Raw genomic sequence first — 17,078 nt, 5'->3', positions numbered from 1 at the left:
TTTATAATGTTGGTTAAGATGAAAGCAAATCTTCCCTGCCTTTATAGCGACATTTTGACCAATTTGGAAGTAGGAAATTATGTTATAAGTTGCATCCTAATTTTTTTTCTTGTTGCAGGATTTACATTTTACAATATAGATCGGTACAGGCATTAAAAAATGTTTTGAATGTTGCAGATCATCATTTGTGTTTGATGAAGGAATTCTGTGTTCTCTTTGGACTTCTTTACACATTTTGTAATATCTTTGTGATTTTAAGCTAACACAACATTACTTCATTCGCAAAATATACATCTCTTAAGGTTTAGTCTTTGGTCATGATTAAAATAACTAAGTGAACCAAACAACTAGTGTTTTTTTATTACACAAAATTATTAAAGCTGACAAGTGATGTTAGTTGCTTTACTGTTTTTTTTTTCCCTGTGTTCTTCACAGGCCAGGTATCAGATTTGAAGGGACACTTTGTAACTCAGGTAGCCATGGGAAAAGCTCATACCTGTGTCCTGACCAAGAGCGGGGAGGTGTGGACATTTGGAGTGAACAACAAAGGACAGTGTGGCCGAGACACTGGAGCTATGAGCCAGGCAGGGAAAGGTGAGAACACCTTCATACTTTTCACACCAGCCATGAAAAATATACACTTGCAAAGGGCCTGAATATTCCCAAAGCTCTTTAAAAAAGAAGAAAAAAACTGAATTATTATAAATATGAGTAAAGGTTATTGTGTTGAACATTTAAAATTCCAAAGTCACATACAGTACGCCACCTGAAAAATTCTTGTCGCTTATCCAAGTTTTAGCAACATTAAATAATAACTTGACTTCTGATTGATCATTTGGTATCAGAAGTGGCCTATATGAAAGTTAAAGGCTTCTAGATTACACATATTTGACCAAAATAAAATATGATCATGCCTTGATTTTTAATTATTTAATTAGGACAATAAGGTCTGACTATGCTTGGGCAAATGTCTTGTCACTTAACAGAAATAATGTACAGTATAGAAAATAAAGTGATGCTGCAGTGGAAAAATAATTAATATTGTGTATGACTGTCATGAGCTTGGAGGACTGCATCCATACATTTCTGCAATGACTCAAATAACTTATTAATGAAGTCATCTGGAATGGCAAATAAAGTGTTCTTGCAGGACTCATAGAGTTCATCAAGATTCTTTGGATTCATCTTCAATGCCTCTTCCGTCATCTTACCCCAGACATGCTCTATAATGTTCATGTCTTGTGACTGGGCTGGCCAATCCTGGAGCACCTTGACCTTCTTTGCTTTCAGGAACTTTAATGTGGAGGCTGAAGTATGAGGAGCAGCGCTATCCTGCTGAAGAATTTGCCCTCTCCTGTGGTTTATAATGTAATGGGCAGCACAAATGTCTTAATACCTCAGGCTGTTGATGTTGCCATCCACTCTGCAGATCTCTCGCACGCCCCCATACTGAATGTAACCCCAAACCATGATTTTTCCTTCACCAAACTTGACTGATTTTTCTCAGAATCTTGGGTCCATGCGGGTTCCAGTAGGTCTTCTGCAGTATTTGTGATGATTGGGAATGCAGTTCAACAGAAATCTACCTTCTGCCACTTTTCCAAATGATCAACAAGAAGTCAAGTTATTATTTGTTGCTCTTATAACTGGGATCAATGACAAAATGTTTGTCAGGTAGTTTAGATGTAGAAAACAGATTAGATTTTTAATAGGAATATAATAGGACAAGGAAACGTATTTAAAATGTTGTAAATATGTTTTAACTGTGCTATATATAGTTCAAAATTATTTATTTTTACCTTAGCAGCGAAGGCTGATATATCTACTAAAATTTGGCTGTTTTTAATTATCAGATTATGTCATAAACATTCAAAACATTCATTTTGAATCTGTTTATTTACAGACTTGTTTTTTGCATGGTTAACAGTTTCTTTATTTTTATTTATATTTATATATATATATATATATATATATATATATATATATATATATATATATATATATATTGTATATATATTGTATATTTATTGTATATATATTGTATATTTATTGTATATATATTGTATATTTATTGTATATTAAAAAAATATTTTTAAAGGAAGTCTATAGGATTTTTTAACAAATAATTTTACTACAGGGCTTTTTTTGGGATCTTAAAGTATTTTAAAAATCCTAATTTTTAGACTTTAAAAAGTATTTGCTGAAATATTGCATTCTAGGCTCTTTTAAATATTTTTAAATGTTTGTTTCCATGTAACAGTGCTAATTTGTGTCATAGGACTGTCTTCAATTTTGTAATAAATAACATTTTATAAATAACATTTGCCTTTTATTATTTTTAGTATTATAATGTAATATAAAGATGTTTTTAAATTGTTCATAATGGTCCTGAAAGGCCTTAGGACATTTTCAATTTGACTTGGTTAAACCTGTAGAAACTCTGTATTATTATTATCATTATTATTACATCTGTGCTGTATTAATATTTAGAAACTAAACATGATAGAATAAAGTGCATTAAAATCACAAGCTAACTTTAATGTGGTTGAGGGCTGCACTTTATATCATTTTATATCGCATCCACAATAGTTACATAGCAGGATTTGCAATGTTGAATAGGAATTGATGTTGACCAGGAGCTGCAGTTTAGAACATGAAATTTGTAGAGTCATTGAAGAGGTTTACCATAAATAATGAAGCAAAAGTTTATCATTTGCATGCGTTTTAAGGCCTGTGACTGTATAAACATATTGAGAGAGTTTAAAGCATTCAGGCAGGAAGGAATTGTACCATGAAACTGATTTTATTGAATTATTTTTACAATGTAGACTATGCAATGCTATTTTACATTGGATTATTAAATTTTTTCTTCCTGAATTCTTACCAGCGCTATTTAACCCATCTGGTAAAATTGTATGTATATCTCAATATATATATGGCAGAAAAACAAAACATCGCAATGTCAGATTTTTACAATATCATGCAGCTCTACAGCATGGTATTATTAACATGTATATAACCATAACTAATATTCTGTTAGTTATGGTTATATACAGTGTACATCTCCTTCAGTCTTCCTGTCATGCTGTAATTTTCCAGTCTGTGTGCTCAGCTGAGTTTAAACACGTGTTTTTTTCCCCCCTGCTGCAGCGTTTGGAGTGGAGAACATGGCCACCGCTATGGACGAGGACCTGGAGGACGAGCTGGACGAAAAGGAGGAGAAGTCTATGATGTGTCAGCCAGGCATGCACAAGTGGAAGCTGGACCAGTGTATGGTGTGCACTGTGTGTGGAGACTGCACTGGATACGGGGCCAGCTGTGTGAGCAGTGGCCGACCTGACAGAGTGCCAGGAGGGTGAGAGAAGACAAACAACACACACTAACAGCTCCACAACAAGATCACAATAAACCAAATATTCACAATGTCCTGTATGTGAAATTGCCCCACTCAAAAAACAAAACAATATATCACAAAAGACATGACTAAAAAGAGTAATAATAATACAATAGTACATATGGATATATATATATATATATATATGTATATATATATCCAAGATGGCGCCGATGACGATGGCAGCCTTCGTGTCATGCTCTGCAGTAGTGTTTGTGTTTTTGATAGTTTGTCCTGTCTCGAGTCATATTCCTACAATTAGTTTCACCAGAGACAAATTGTTGGACATTCGGGCACATACACCACCGAATATTTTTCCATACCTGGATTTATCTGATGTTCTGTTGGACATTGTAGTCGGCGGAGCCGCCGTGCTACTCAAATGCTTTCAAGCGCGCAGACGAGGAAAGCGTGCAGGCGCGCTGGTGAAACTCAGACAGTGCGGATTTCGGACCGCGCTGCCTAGCATCCATCTAGCAAATCTCCACTCTCTACCCAACAAAATAGACGAACTCATTCTGCTCTCTCAGACAAACAGGAATTTTCTGCATTCAGCTGCTCTGTGTTTCACGGAAACCTGGCTGAACGACACCATACCGGACAACGCGCTTCACCTACCGGGCTATCAGCTGTTCAGAGCGGATTGCGACGAAGAATCAACGAAATCAATGAAAGGTGGTGTACAGATGTAACAGTTTTAAAGAAGATGTGCTGTCCAGATCTCGAAGCACTGTTTATTAACTGTAAGCCTTTTTATTCCCCGCGCGAGTTCTGCTCGTTCATCCTCGTCAGTGTTTACATTCCTCTGCTCGCGCACGCAAGCCTGGCGATACAGAAACTAGCTGATCAGATCACGGTGTTAGAGCAACAACACCCGGACTCTGTTTTAATCATTCTCTGGGATTTTAACAAAGCAAAACTCCCGTGAACTGCCAAAATATAGACAGCATGTTACATGTCCCATAAGAGACAGCAATATTCTGGATCACTGCTATACTACAATAAAGGATGCATACCGCTCTGTCCAACGAGCAGCTTTGGGACACTCTGACCATTGTTTGATTAATCTCATTCCAACCTACAGGCAGAAACTGAAAACACCCAAACCTGTATTAAGATCTGTGAAAAGATGGACTAACGAAACAGAGCGGGATCTACAAGCCTGTTTCGACCTCACTGACTAGAGTGTTTTTGAAGCTGCTGCAAACGATCTGGATGAGCTCACAGAGACTGTAACATCTTATATCTGAACTGCTCTTCACGCTACCATTAACACCTCCACCACCCCCCGCCTCCCTCATACCTGCCCTACAGTTTAACAAAGATGAGGTGCGCCAGGTCTTCCGGAAACAGAAGAGGAAAAAAGCACCAGGCCCAGATTTTATAACACCAGCCTGTTTAAAATCCTGTGCTGACCAACTGGCCCCCATCTTCACCCTGATCTTCAACAGATCACTGGAGCTGTGTGAAGTGCCCTCCTGCCTCAAATGCTCTACCATCATCCCCATCCCAAAGAAACCCAAACTTAAAGGACTAAATGACTACAGACCGGTGGCACTAACATCTGTGGTCATGAAGTCCTTTGAAAAACTGATGCTGGCCCACCTGAAGGACATCACTGAACCCTCACTGGACTCTCTTCAGTTTGCCTACAGAGCAATGGGACTGCATTATGTTCTGCAACACCTAGACAGACCAGGGACCTATGTGAGGATCTTGTTTGTTGACTTCAGCTCGGCGTTTAACACTATCATCCCAAGACTTCTCCTGCCCAAATTAACTCCGCTCTCTGTGCCCACCTCTGTCTGTCAGTGGATCAACAGCTTCCTAACAGACTGGCAGCAGCTGGTGAAGCTGGGAAAATTCTCATCTAGCATCCGCACAATCAGCACTGGCGCCCCCCAGGGGTGTGTCCTCTCCCCACTGCTCTTCTCCCTGTACACGAATGACTGCACATCAAAAGACTCCTCTGTGAAGCTCTTGAAGTTTGCAGACGACACCACACTTATCGGCCTCATTCAGGACGGTGACGAGTCTGCTTACAGACAGGAGGTTAAGGAGTTGGCTGTCTGGTGTAGCCACAACAACCTGGAGCTCAACACGCTCAAAACAGTGGAGATAATAGTGGACTATCCCCCTGCTCTCCCCCCACTGAGCAGCATGGACAGCATTGTGGCAGCAGTGCAGTCATTCAGGTTCCTGGGCACCACCATCTCTCAGGACCTGAAGTGGGACACTCACATTGACTCCATTGTCAAAAAATCTCAACAGAGGCTGTACTTTCTTCGTCAGCTGAGGAAGTTTAACCTCCCAAAGGAGCTGCTGAAACAGTTCTACACCTCCATCATTGAATCAGTCATCTGCACATCAATAACTGTCTGGTTTAGCTCAGCTACTAAATACGACCTCCAAAGACTACGTCGAATAGTTCGGACTGCTGAGCGAATCACTGGTACAACCCTTCCTACTCCCCAAGAACTGTACTTATCCAGAGCGAGCAGCAGGGCTGCCAAAATCACTCTGGCCCCTCACACCCAGCACACTGCCTCTTTGAACTTTTACCTTTTGGTCGACGCTACAGAGCACTGCGCACCAGAACAGCCCCACACAGAAACAGTCTCTTCCCTCAGGCAATCCATCTCATGAACACTTGATGATAATAATTGCGAAACCAACATCACTACTTGCTATACACTTTTATACACATATACACTTATTTAACAACAAACTTTACATGCCAATTTGCACATAACAGCTGCACATATAACGTTGTATATAGAAATAAACATGTACATACACTTGTCAATCTGTATATTTGCACTCACTACTTACTTCTATTTTTTAAAATATATTTATTATCTGTTTTTTGTCCTGTCTCTGTAATGCTGTTGCACTGTAGAAGCTCTGTCACGAAAACAAATTCCTAGTATGTGTGAACATACCTGGCAATAAAGCTCTTTCTGATTCTGATTCTGATATATAATATATATATCAAATAAATAAAGGCACAATTTCAGTTCCACAATTGCAGTAATAATAGCCCTCATTTAATTGGGTGTGTGTGTGTTTGTGTCCTCTGCAGGATCTGTGGCTGTGGCTCTGGCGAGTCGGGCTGTTCATCGTGTGGCTGCTGTAAGGCTTGTGCCAGAGAGCTGGATGGTCAGGAAGCCAGACAGAGAGGAATATTTGATGCTGTGAAGGAAATGATACCGCTGGACCTGCTGTTAGGTATATCCAGAGGTGTCATCCAATCACATTCGCTCCAGCTTCATAGCCGTCAGATCACATCTCTAACCTCTCCGAGGGCCTGCTCATGTCTTATGTTGAACCATACTGTCTACATTCATCAAATCTGTTCAGATTAGGGAAGGGCAGAATGATAATTCAACAATTATATATTAAACAAACAGCATTTTTTTTTTTCAAAATCTACTTGTTAACTTCATAACGGTAATAAACAACTATTTTTCATAATAATTTATATTATTATATTAGTGCTGTCAATCGAAAAAAAAGACTAATTTATTGCGATTAATCACATTTAAAAGACTGAAACTTTTTGGCTATTCAAATGTAAAATTAATGTAAACACAAGACAAAAAACTATTTAAATTCCAAATATAATTGTTTATTAGAATTTTTGTTTAACTTGTAACACAGATTTCTTAATGTAAACAACATACCCACAATAAACCATCAAGATCCTGGCTTGACAGCCATATTTATTACAGAAATAAAAACACAGGCATGTCAATGCCATTTGAATTTCAAAACAATCAATGCCAATAATGAAAAAAATATATATTTCCATGTTGGATTCTAAGTGGACTGCAAAAAATGCCAAAATACAGGCATTGCAGATATGGAAATTGGAAAATTATGATGATAATAATAAAGTATTGAATACAAACAATTGTACTCATTGAAAAGATGTATTGTTGATAGTTGAGAACATTAATTATAAAGTAGAAACATTTTTGCTTAGTCCTTCTTTACATTCAGCCAGTTGCTAACTGCGTTCACACCGAAAGCAGTAAGAGCATCAAAGGTCGATCTGGCCGCCCTGGCGACAACGCTGTCTGCCTTCAGCTCCAGTGGCAAGAGAAATTTGCTACATTGATGTCGTATTTACAGGGGGCGTTGCAGCATATCAGTTACATTCCCGCATAAAACATGCTTTCTAGCATGAAAATGTTGTGCACTTCTTATCAAATTCATTTAACTATGGAAGATCAAGTTGTGTGCACTGTGGCTTTGCTCCACTTAATTATCCAATGTGTCCATATGTCTAAAATATCTTGAAACAGCAATACTGTTTTGTACTGTCGCATGAGATTCCTGCTTTTTAAAATTATTTATATATATAAATATATATATATATATATATATATATATATATATATATATATATAACATTAATGCACATCAGTAACTCGCCAGAAAGCTATTTAGTGCATGTTCCTGTAAGAAAACATTGTAAATAATTGAAAATCCGGCGACCGCAAAAATCAAACCCTTGGGAACATCTGTGGTCAGAACCAAAGTTTACAGGTCTGTGTTTTCTGAACTCCTCTCAAGCGGTGGACTTCTTCATTCTGATTGTTTGCCGCCGAACTGCGTCATAGCTCATTACCATAAAGTTGACTTGATTTCAACTCTCCTCGACGCCCACACCGCCGAAGATGTGCCGCACTGCTCCTCGCCACTTGTCGCCGCCGGCTCTCATTGAAAATGAATGACTTCCGGCTACTTTGACGCTCTCGCCACTTTCGGTGTGAACATACGGTAAGACAGTCCAGTCTGTTGACATTATCGAGAGACAATGTTGCTCTTTTCTTTTGAATGATGTGAGCTGAGAGTGAGAACAGTCTCTCACAAGCTGGATCACTGAATCAGCATATGCATTTCGGTGCCTAATTTTGTTGCCACTGGTGCTACGACAAAGACGTAAGAAGCATCAAGCGGTACATCAAAGGCACTCACAGGTACGTGTAGAGTCACACAAAAGACTAATTCCTACAGGGATTTGGTTACACCATCTCTAAACATTTAAACAACTTTGAGGGATACGGACGGCAAAATTGGTGATCATAATGTGAAGCAGACGCTTTACAAAAGTTGCGTTTAAGGGGGAAACACGACAGAATGCGCTGTCTTTGACAGCTCGCGACATCATCTGAGTTTCACTGAGTACATTTACATGGACACCAATACTCCGATTTTAATATGATTAAGATAATACTCTTATTAAGTGTCTAAAGGGCCTTAAAGGACCACCAAGTCACGAAATGCGGAGGTTTTTTCTTTCCGTTCGGCATTGGTATCAAATTCCATTAAAACAAAAGTCGAAAGATTAAAAATGAAACATACGAAATTAAATAAAACGCTGGATAGCCTGGTAATGTGACATTAATTGTTTTATACTGAAACTTCCCTTCTAAAAGTCCATCCTTGGTCTTATCCATATTTCTTTGCACGTTGAACACACGTCGGCCACAACATGAAAAAAAAAACTGCAACTGCCTTAATTGCGTAAATTTTTTTAACACGTTAAATATTTCAAATGAATTGCATGGATTAACGCACTAATTTTGACAGCAGTATAATAAATATATATATATATATATATATATATATATATATATATATATATATATATATATATATATATATATATATATATATATATATATATATATATATATATGATGAAAGCAGATGAAAGCAAATTACAGTCCATTAATACTAGAGTAATATAATTGAATATTTAATAGTTAAATAAAAAAATATTTACAGTTAATTTAATAAACTGATTTAGTTATTTCTGTTTTATTTTTTCATAATTCAAATACATTTAAGGGTGCTGTATGTAAGTTTTTGACTCTTCTAAAGCATAAAAATACCATAATATGTTTGCAGATATTTAAGAAACATGCTAAGTGAACATATTTGTTTATCTGAAAAACCATGCTGAAGTCAGTTATTCTGCTTTGAAACTGTCTGTTATGTGCTGGAACGCTGTCTTGGTTTTGGTTCTTTTAACCCGCCCACTGCCAGTATAGCCAATTATATTTCAGCAACCCAGGTTGGCTTGGTGAAAAACTGCATTCCATACATTCAATCATTCAAAAAGGCTCTGAAAGCATGTGCCCGTGACTGAAATGCGACATCCAGTGGACAGTAGCAGATGTCGAAATGAGAGATTCAGTTCTGCATGAGGTTATTAATTAGCAAATTATATAATTATTATGAGCGTGAAGTGAGCAGGTTACATTGTAACCCTGTGTCCTAACAACCCGCTTAGTGATGAGACATGCAGTGATAAGCAGTTTGGCTGTTTGCACCAGACGAAACATGACAGAAATTTAAATACAGCCATTCAGAAGCACAGAATATGCACTCGCTCATGAAATGGTAAGGTTTGTAAACTATTTAATACATACTAAACCTCTTTAATATTATTAAATGTAGATGCTGAATCACTGATGTGTTTAATTCTAAATTACAATTACAAAAGGTTTATTTTATTTTCAAGATCTGAGGTGAACTATCTGCTGCTACTTTCAGTAGTATTGCAATAAACGTCATGTAAAATGGCATTCAAACTCGTTCAAAAACAGCAGTTAGCAGTTAACAATGAATAAAGCACTTGAGGTTTACCTGAGGTGATCATGTCATCAAGTTTTCTGTTGTTCACCTGTGGGAAATGGAAACCATTTCTAGTTAATCAATTCGAGGTGTTGGTTAGGACAAAAACTCCTTTAATATGAAAATTATTCCTTCTATCAGGTGCCGGTGCTTTCATTTAGAACATGGTTTAAATCACTTGCTCCTGTCCTCAATCTGGCAACCTGCTCAAACTTATATACTGCACCTTTAAGTATTCAAGGTGCTTGCCTTATAAATTAAAATGCTAAAACCGTGAAAGTAAATAGCTTTATGACAGGGCTGCGGTTCTTGCACATTTTACAAGTTTTGTTTTTATAGGAATTTATATTTTTTGGTTGTGTGTATCATTTAAAGACCATTAAAGTATCAATTTTCATGATGAAAAATCAAGTGTAAATAGGGACCAGTTTCACAAACTATAACAACTGTTTTTCCGTAGTTGTTAACACTGTAAAACTAGCGTTTTTATTTTATTGAATTTATTTCAAATCATTTGCATATTGTGAAATATTATAAAGCCTTTAAAGGGGTGGTCCACTACGATATCCTATTTTAAACTTTAGTTGATGTGTAATGTAGCTGTGTCAACATAAACAGCATCTCTGAATGTAAGGCGCTCAAAGTTCAATGCAAAGGGAGTCATTGGTTATTACAGAGTTAGCTTAGCAAAGCCTACAATGAACGAAATTTGGGGGCTACAAAAAATACTTCCGAGCCTGTGAGATCACAAACATACTTTTACCACGCACACACACTGCGCAGCTAAGGGCCGTGGCCAGACGCGCTGTAATGTTACAGCAGAGAGAGAGCTAAAATCCAAAGGATTCTTTTCCTACTTTTCAGAGCTTCTTCTGTTTCTGTATTTGGGGTTCCAAATGACACGACACAAAGACATAAGTGCTTACAGTTTAGTTTTAATTATGTTCCAGAGAATTATAAGATACATAGCAAGCATGATTTGACAAAACGCAGCTTCCAGAATCTCTCCCAGTTCAGTGCTAGATTCGGTAAAAATCTCCTCAAAGGAGCAGCTCCAACAAGCAGAAGCTGTGAACTCTGAGGCCACGGCCTGTCAGTGTTTTTATTTGTTAAAATTGATCATGACATGTACAGTGTCTAGCGTTAACAGTATGTTGTAGCAAGGATATAAACAACAGCAAATGCTGTTTGGCACCGCTAACGATTTAGCTACAAATTCATATTTATTAGTCAACTGCTCTAAACACACACACACTTCACCAGCACGTGCGTGTCTCTCTATGAGGTGCTTTTCCTGCGTTTTATTTCTCAGATAATAAACTCACAAAAGATATGTGAACGATTCATATTACTTACACATGCATATTCCGAATATATCTGAAAGACGAGCTTTATAACTTAATCCGAGCATCAGAGAAAAATAAATATAAACATCGGTCCCACGCACATGCATTTCTCTTGTTACACGTGTCTACAGACAGTTCACACACACACACCCACATAGATGCACACAATGGCGATCTCTTAAAGGAGCCGCACTCCATTTTCACTCCTTACAGACACTTGTCAGATGTTATTTTAGAGAATGGGCATGACGCATGATGTTGGCTGACTGTTTACACAAGCACACGCATGCTTGTGCGGGTGTGACGTGGGGCTGATCCGCGAATTGGAGCACATTATGAGAGATGACCAATCAGAGTCACTTGAGGGCGGGCCTTTCAGAGGAACTAGGAAATATGCCAGTCGTTTTCATGTTAGCTGAGTAGCTGTATATAATCAAAGTAATATTTATGAAAAAATAACATGATTTCATTCAAGTGAAACATGAGCACACATTGCTTTGCATCTTATAAACTCAACCAAGCCTTAAAATTACATTGTGGACCAGCCCTTTAAATTTCAGATTAGATTGCTAGTAAATGCTGTGACTGAAGTTAATATTTCATCATTTTTTTCCTATTTCATAATTTATTGTTATTATTATTTATTTTTTTGTAATATTTGATTAAGTGGGATCATTCAGAACTGTGCTTGTGTCATTAAGAATGCTGGAAATGTAAAAAGACAAGTTTTGTTGGGTTTTGGTCACAGGAAAAAAATTCATAAAAATCACATTGGTCCATATCTAATTTCTATCATCCGATATGGTGGAAGACGTCATACTGCCCAGTCCTAATGGACATCATCGATCACTGGCTGCTTCGGCAGTGTTGTGTCTGTATAATTTCCAAGTGATGCAGCACTTTGTGTGTGTGTGTGTGTGTGTGTGTGTGTGTGTGTGTGTGTGTTTTGTTGGGATCATCTCTTCTCTTGTTCTCTCACTGTCTTTTATTGCATCTCATGCTCATCATTCACCTGCCTGTGTTGTTTCTCATTTGTCTCCTCCATTGGCGCGGCCTGTGCTGGACCTCTGTTATTTTAGCTGTGCCTGTCCCTCCTCCCCCAGGCGTCAATATAGAGGAGCACATCCAGATTCGACAGGAGGAGAAGAGACAGCGCATCAACCGCCGCCACCGGCTGGAGGAGGGCCGAGGTGAGATGACTACATGACCAGACCCCAAAATAATCCTAGACACCCTTTAGAATAATAGTGTGTTGCTGCAATGTGATGCAGTTTTTAAAATATAAGTAGCATTGCTTATCAGAACTGGGCGATTATATTGAAACAATAACAATATATTTGAGATGAATTCTGGCAAATACCAGTTTAATGTCACACTTTTCTCAGGATTTTTTGGTTATTTTTACTTCAATTATTTTACTTTATTATAATAATATTTTATTTATAATATTATTTATATTAGATTACAGGTTTGAAATATACCTGCGGTGGTAGCCGGATTGAAACACACCATTTACCCAAATAACATAAATAGCTATATGAGACAAACAAAACATCATTTAATTTTTAACAATATTTATTATTATTTTGACACTGTTTTGTGCTTTATCTTTTCAATGGGTTAAAAAAAAGACTATAGAAATCTACAATTTCTCTTACTTTTATGCTATTCAGGAGCCATGTGCACCCACTGACAGGGTAAAAGCTCATTCTCTCTCTCTTTCAAGTTTAAAGCAAACTTGAATGCCAAAGTATTTTATATATGTATACAAAATAGCCAATGTAAAATATTAACATCATTAAATAATAAAATAATCAGCAAAAGAGAAATAAATGACAGAAAAAGGAATAAAAACAGACAATATCTCTAAAAACTATCATAATTACAAGATTAAAACTGGTAGATTATTTGCATAAGGCAAATGCGTTTATTGCGTGGACATATATTTTGCAGCCAATTTAGACCAGTCATTTCATCTTCTCCAAGCATATAGTCAAGTTATTCTGATTAAAGAATCTATTATTTACTTTTTCCCTCTGTCTCGCCTATCTCGCTGTCAGCTGTGAAGCAAGTGGAAAGTAGACTTTAGTTTTCATAACGTTCATTTATGTGTGCATGCCTGTGTGTCACCTACCTTGGTGACAAGCAGGACTGACCAAGTGCAAACGGTAATAATGTCTGCTTGTCTCCACCAAAAATGACTTCTGCTGACATCGTGTGATGTTCTGAACGTTTTTAATATTTTTTGCCACGCAAGTGGCTCAATGTATTTTGGTTTTGATAACAAAACCCAAAGTTTTAGTAAAAACAGAATGAGTGTGATGTGCGTACGTCTCCATTTGGAGCTTTGCTTTCGTGGACATCACCTAGTAACAGCTGTACACAAAACAGCAGCTTGATTACACAAGTATACCGGGTTCAGGAGGAAAAAAGACAATAGCCCCTTTCACACATACAGATCTTTCCGGAAAATTACCGGCAATTTTCCGAAAAGGTCTGTATGTGTGAACAGGCCCTTTTTGAAAATACTGGTAAATTCGTTCCGGCAATTTTCCGGAAAGAGAAGTTGTAACATTACTGGTAATTTGCTGGAATGCTGCGCTGTGTGAACGCAGAAGGAAAATTGCCGGAAAGAGCGCGTTCACGTCTAGAATGTGCTGAAGTGAGACGTCTACTCCAGCCAATCAGAACACTCAGACGCATTCACATCCTCACAGTTTATAAAAATAAATACCTTTAAATATTTCTAGACACATTTAGCTGCTAGATGTTAGCCAGATAGCATTTCTATGTTCCTTCTTAATGCCAACTGTGTAAAAAATTATTAATAAAATGCTCATGATAAAACGCTGTTTTTACCTTCAAGTTCTGCTTGACGCGTGTCCACCTGAAGGAGTCGATTAGCACCAGCACACACATTTTATGAACATCTCGACTTCTGAAAGTGTACCTCTATATGTTTTCATACAAGTCGTTCACAATACTTATCCAAATAATTTGGAATGTAGTCAAGTTTGCGTTTATGCCTTTGGATGTCTCTGGGACAAAGCATGAATGCTAAAGCTTTAAATAAAAGTGAAACCATCAAAAAAGGCAGAACCTTCTATCATTGTGCAGCTGTTTAGAGGTCATTTCTTGTTAATGATGTCAGAATTTGCTGGTATTTTGGACTGGATGTGTGAATGGTCTATTTCTGAAAAATTCTGGAGTGCCCATGCCTGTGTGAACAGCGCTTTTTTTAAATTTACCAGTAAAGTCATTACTGAAATTTTGCGGATCTATACCACTATCACTGTGTGAAAGGGGCTAATGTAAACACAAACCAGCCGTAGGGGGAATATCAAACTTGGGTTTGGACCAGGCATTCGAACCAAGTGTGAAAGCACCCTTAGAAATTCTGGCCGGACAAACATTTTAGGTCTCGCGCACACAGAATGAAATGGGTAACTGAGAGATTTGCCACTACTTAATTGCGATCGCGGATGTTTAATTATATCGATGGAATACAAAGAAAGTGTTAAAGGATGTTAATGTTAGTAAAATAAAATGTCTAAATATAACTAAATTTACTACTCTAAAAATATGATAATTATACTTGGGCGACCGTTAATATATCCGAGCGGCCCACCTAAGTAAAGTTCACGTGTGGGAAGCACTGGATTAAGTTTACTGTCACTTTTGATCATTTTTATGCATCCTCGCTTAAAGGGATAGCTTACACTAAACTAAAAATTGAACACAAAAGAAAACATTTTGAAAAATGCTGAAAACCTGTGACCATTGAATTCCATAGTATGTGTTTTTTGACAGAAATTTTTGATCGGTTTTTAGGGTATGAATGTCGATTATGATTACTTTTCGATGAATCGCCCAGCCCTATAATTTACTTATGTCAATACTACCCTCGTTTAATGTGAACCCAGTATTGGAGTAAACTTTGAAAAGTAATACTTTAGTGGTGGGTTCAGGATTAGTATTTAGTTTTTACCCAGTTTTTGTTGATTTTATGAAAAGTACATGGTATGTCTAGAAATTCGCCCTCAAATTTTTTGTGACGTTAGTAGACTTGAGATGCTGCTTGGTTACCCCTCACCCAGAAACATCTAATCACAAACCATTCTCCAGCACACTTCATCATACATTCACTTATTCCATAAAAGAAAGGTTCAAGGATGGAGTGTCTGTAACATTCCAAAGCAGATCTCCACTGTTACCTTCTACCTCACACATGCTTGTTTCCTCTGGTAGTGGGTTGCTTGTGAATGTTCCCTTTTTTGCTTCTTTCTTCATGATGTACCATGTGTTATATGCCATGTTTTACTTTCCATTTGTGAGATGCTTTGCCCCATGCATGTGAAAGTTTCTCTCTCCCCCCATAGGCCCCCTTGTTTTCCCTGGTCCCCTTTTTATGAACCAGCGTGAGCAGGTGCTAGCCAGACTAAGACCTCTTCAGGCTGTTAAGCTAATGCGGGAGAAACTAAAAGGTACTGCGGTCTTCCCTACAGGCTCCACTTGGAGCCCCATAATGCCCCTCTTTCTGCCTTTTTCTTCCAACAAACTCTTCTAGCTTTCTCTAGACACAATATTCTGTCTTATTCTGTCTCTCTGGTCAAAAAAAAAACAAATACCAAACTTTATTTTACTGCTACTTTTTTTATAATTGTAAGTTGGCCGCATGCTGTAAACTGTGCTACTGCTGTCATTTGGAAAGTATCAGTGCTACAATATTTGATTAAACCACATGCCTTATCCAGAGGGGGATTAGATACAGTAAGTGTCATGTGGTGTTAATTGTTATTAAGGAAACAGTGACCAAATGTGATATCCCTGCTTAAAATAGCACAGGCATTGCATCTCAGTATGACTTTAAAGATGTCGTATTTGGTCAAGCATAGTTTTCACTAGGGCTTAAAATAGATCCTAGTGCATTGCCGATATGAATAGAATAGCATGCCTTGAAGTTATTTTAGGGAAGAGTGCGATAATAGCCAGTCTAAATCTTCATAATATCATAATCTGTCAAATTATTTGGCAAATCCAGGATATAATTCTAGGTATAAACTCCTTGTCATTAAATAGGGTCATAAACTGAATTGTTCTCTAAAGTCCACTTATAATGTTATCAAGATTTTTACATATATAATAATAATTGTAATTTAGGAATAAAATGTCATTATTTATTGATTGACACTGCCACCAAACAAGCAATCTGTAATAGAGCTGAAGATCTTTGCCCGAACCCGACGGGACATGACGTATTCAGGCTTAATACGTCTTAAATTGCAGGGGCGACAGAGCCTTTGCAGTTGCGGGTCCGAAACTATCGAATAAGTTACCATTAAAAATCAGAATAGCACCCACTATTTTAAAATCAATGTTAAAAGATCTTTTTTCGAGTGCATTTAATATTCTCGAGTTTCAGGGTTTACTAAATTGATTATTTCTTGGAAATAGTTACTGTTGTTACTATTGTTTTATATTGTTGTTTTTGTTGTAGTGTATTTGCTGTTTTTATCTGCTGCTGCTATTGTACAGCACCTTGGTCGACCAAAGGTCGTAATTAAATGTGCTCTAGAAATAAACTTTGATTTGATTTTATTAGTATACTGCATAGCATAGTTCTGTTTTCTCATTACTTCAGCCGACTTTGTCTTTCCAGTTAGCTTGTGCAGTTTATGCATACATAAGTA

The 17,078-nt window shown here is 37.4% G+C and overlaps 1 protein-coding gene across 17 annotated transcripts in view; it reads left to right on the top strand.

Moving 5' to 3' along the window:
* mycbp2 (MYC binding protein 2) overlaps positions 1 to 17,078 on the top strand; it is a 239,118-nt gene that overhangs the window by 80,760 nt on the left and 141,280 nt on the right. For 13 of the 17 annotated variants that reach the window (XM_056464974.1, XM_056464972.1, XM_056464975.1 and 10 more), the window contains exons 14-18: positions 436 to 594; positions 3,151 to 3,355; positions 6,477 to 6,622; positions 12,468 to 12,578; positions 15,768 to 15,872. In XM_056464974.1, the coding sequence (XP_056320949.1) occupies positions 436 to 594; positions 3,151 to 3,355; positions 6,477 to 6,622; positions 12,468 to 12,578; positions 15,768 to 15,872 (726 nt within the window). The remainder of the gene's footprint in view (positions 1 to 435; positions 595 to 3,150; positions 3,356 to 6,476; positions 6,623 to 12,467; positions 12,579 to 15,767; positions 15,873 to 17,078) is intronic. The other 4 variants (XM_056464976.1, XM_056464962.1, XM_056464968.1 and 1 more) reach the window with 3 other exon arrangements.

This window comes from Danio aesculapii, chromosome 9 (genome assembly GCF_903798145.1).
Source record: "Danio aesculapii chromosome 9, fDanAes4.1, whole genome shotgun sequence".
Classification (NCBI taxonomy): Eukaryota; Metazoa; Chordata; class Actinopteri; order Cypriniformes; family Danionidae; genus Danio; species Danio aesculapii.
This window is presented reverse-complemented; position numbering and strand designations above follow the sequence as displayed.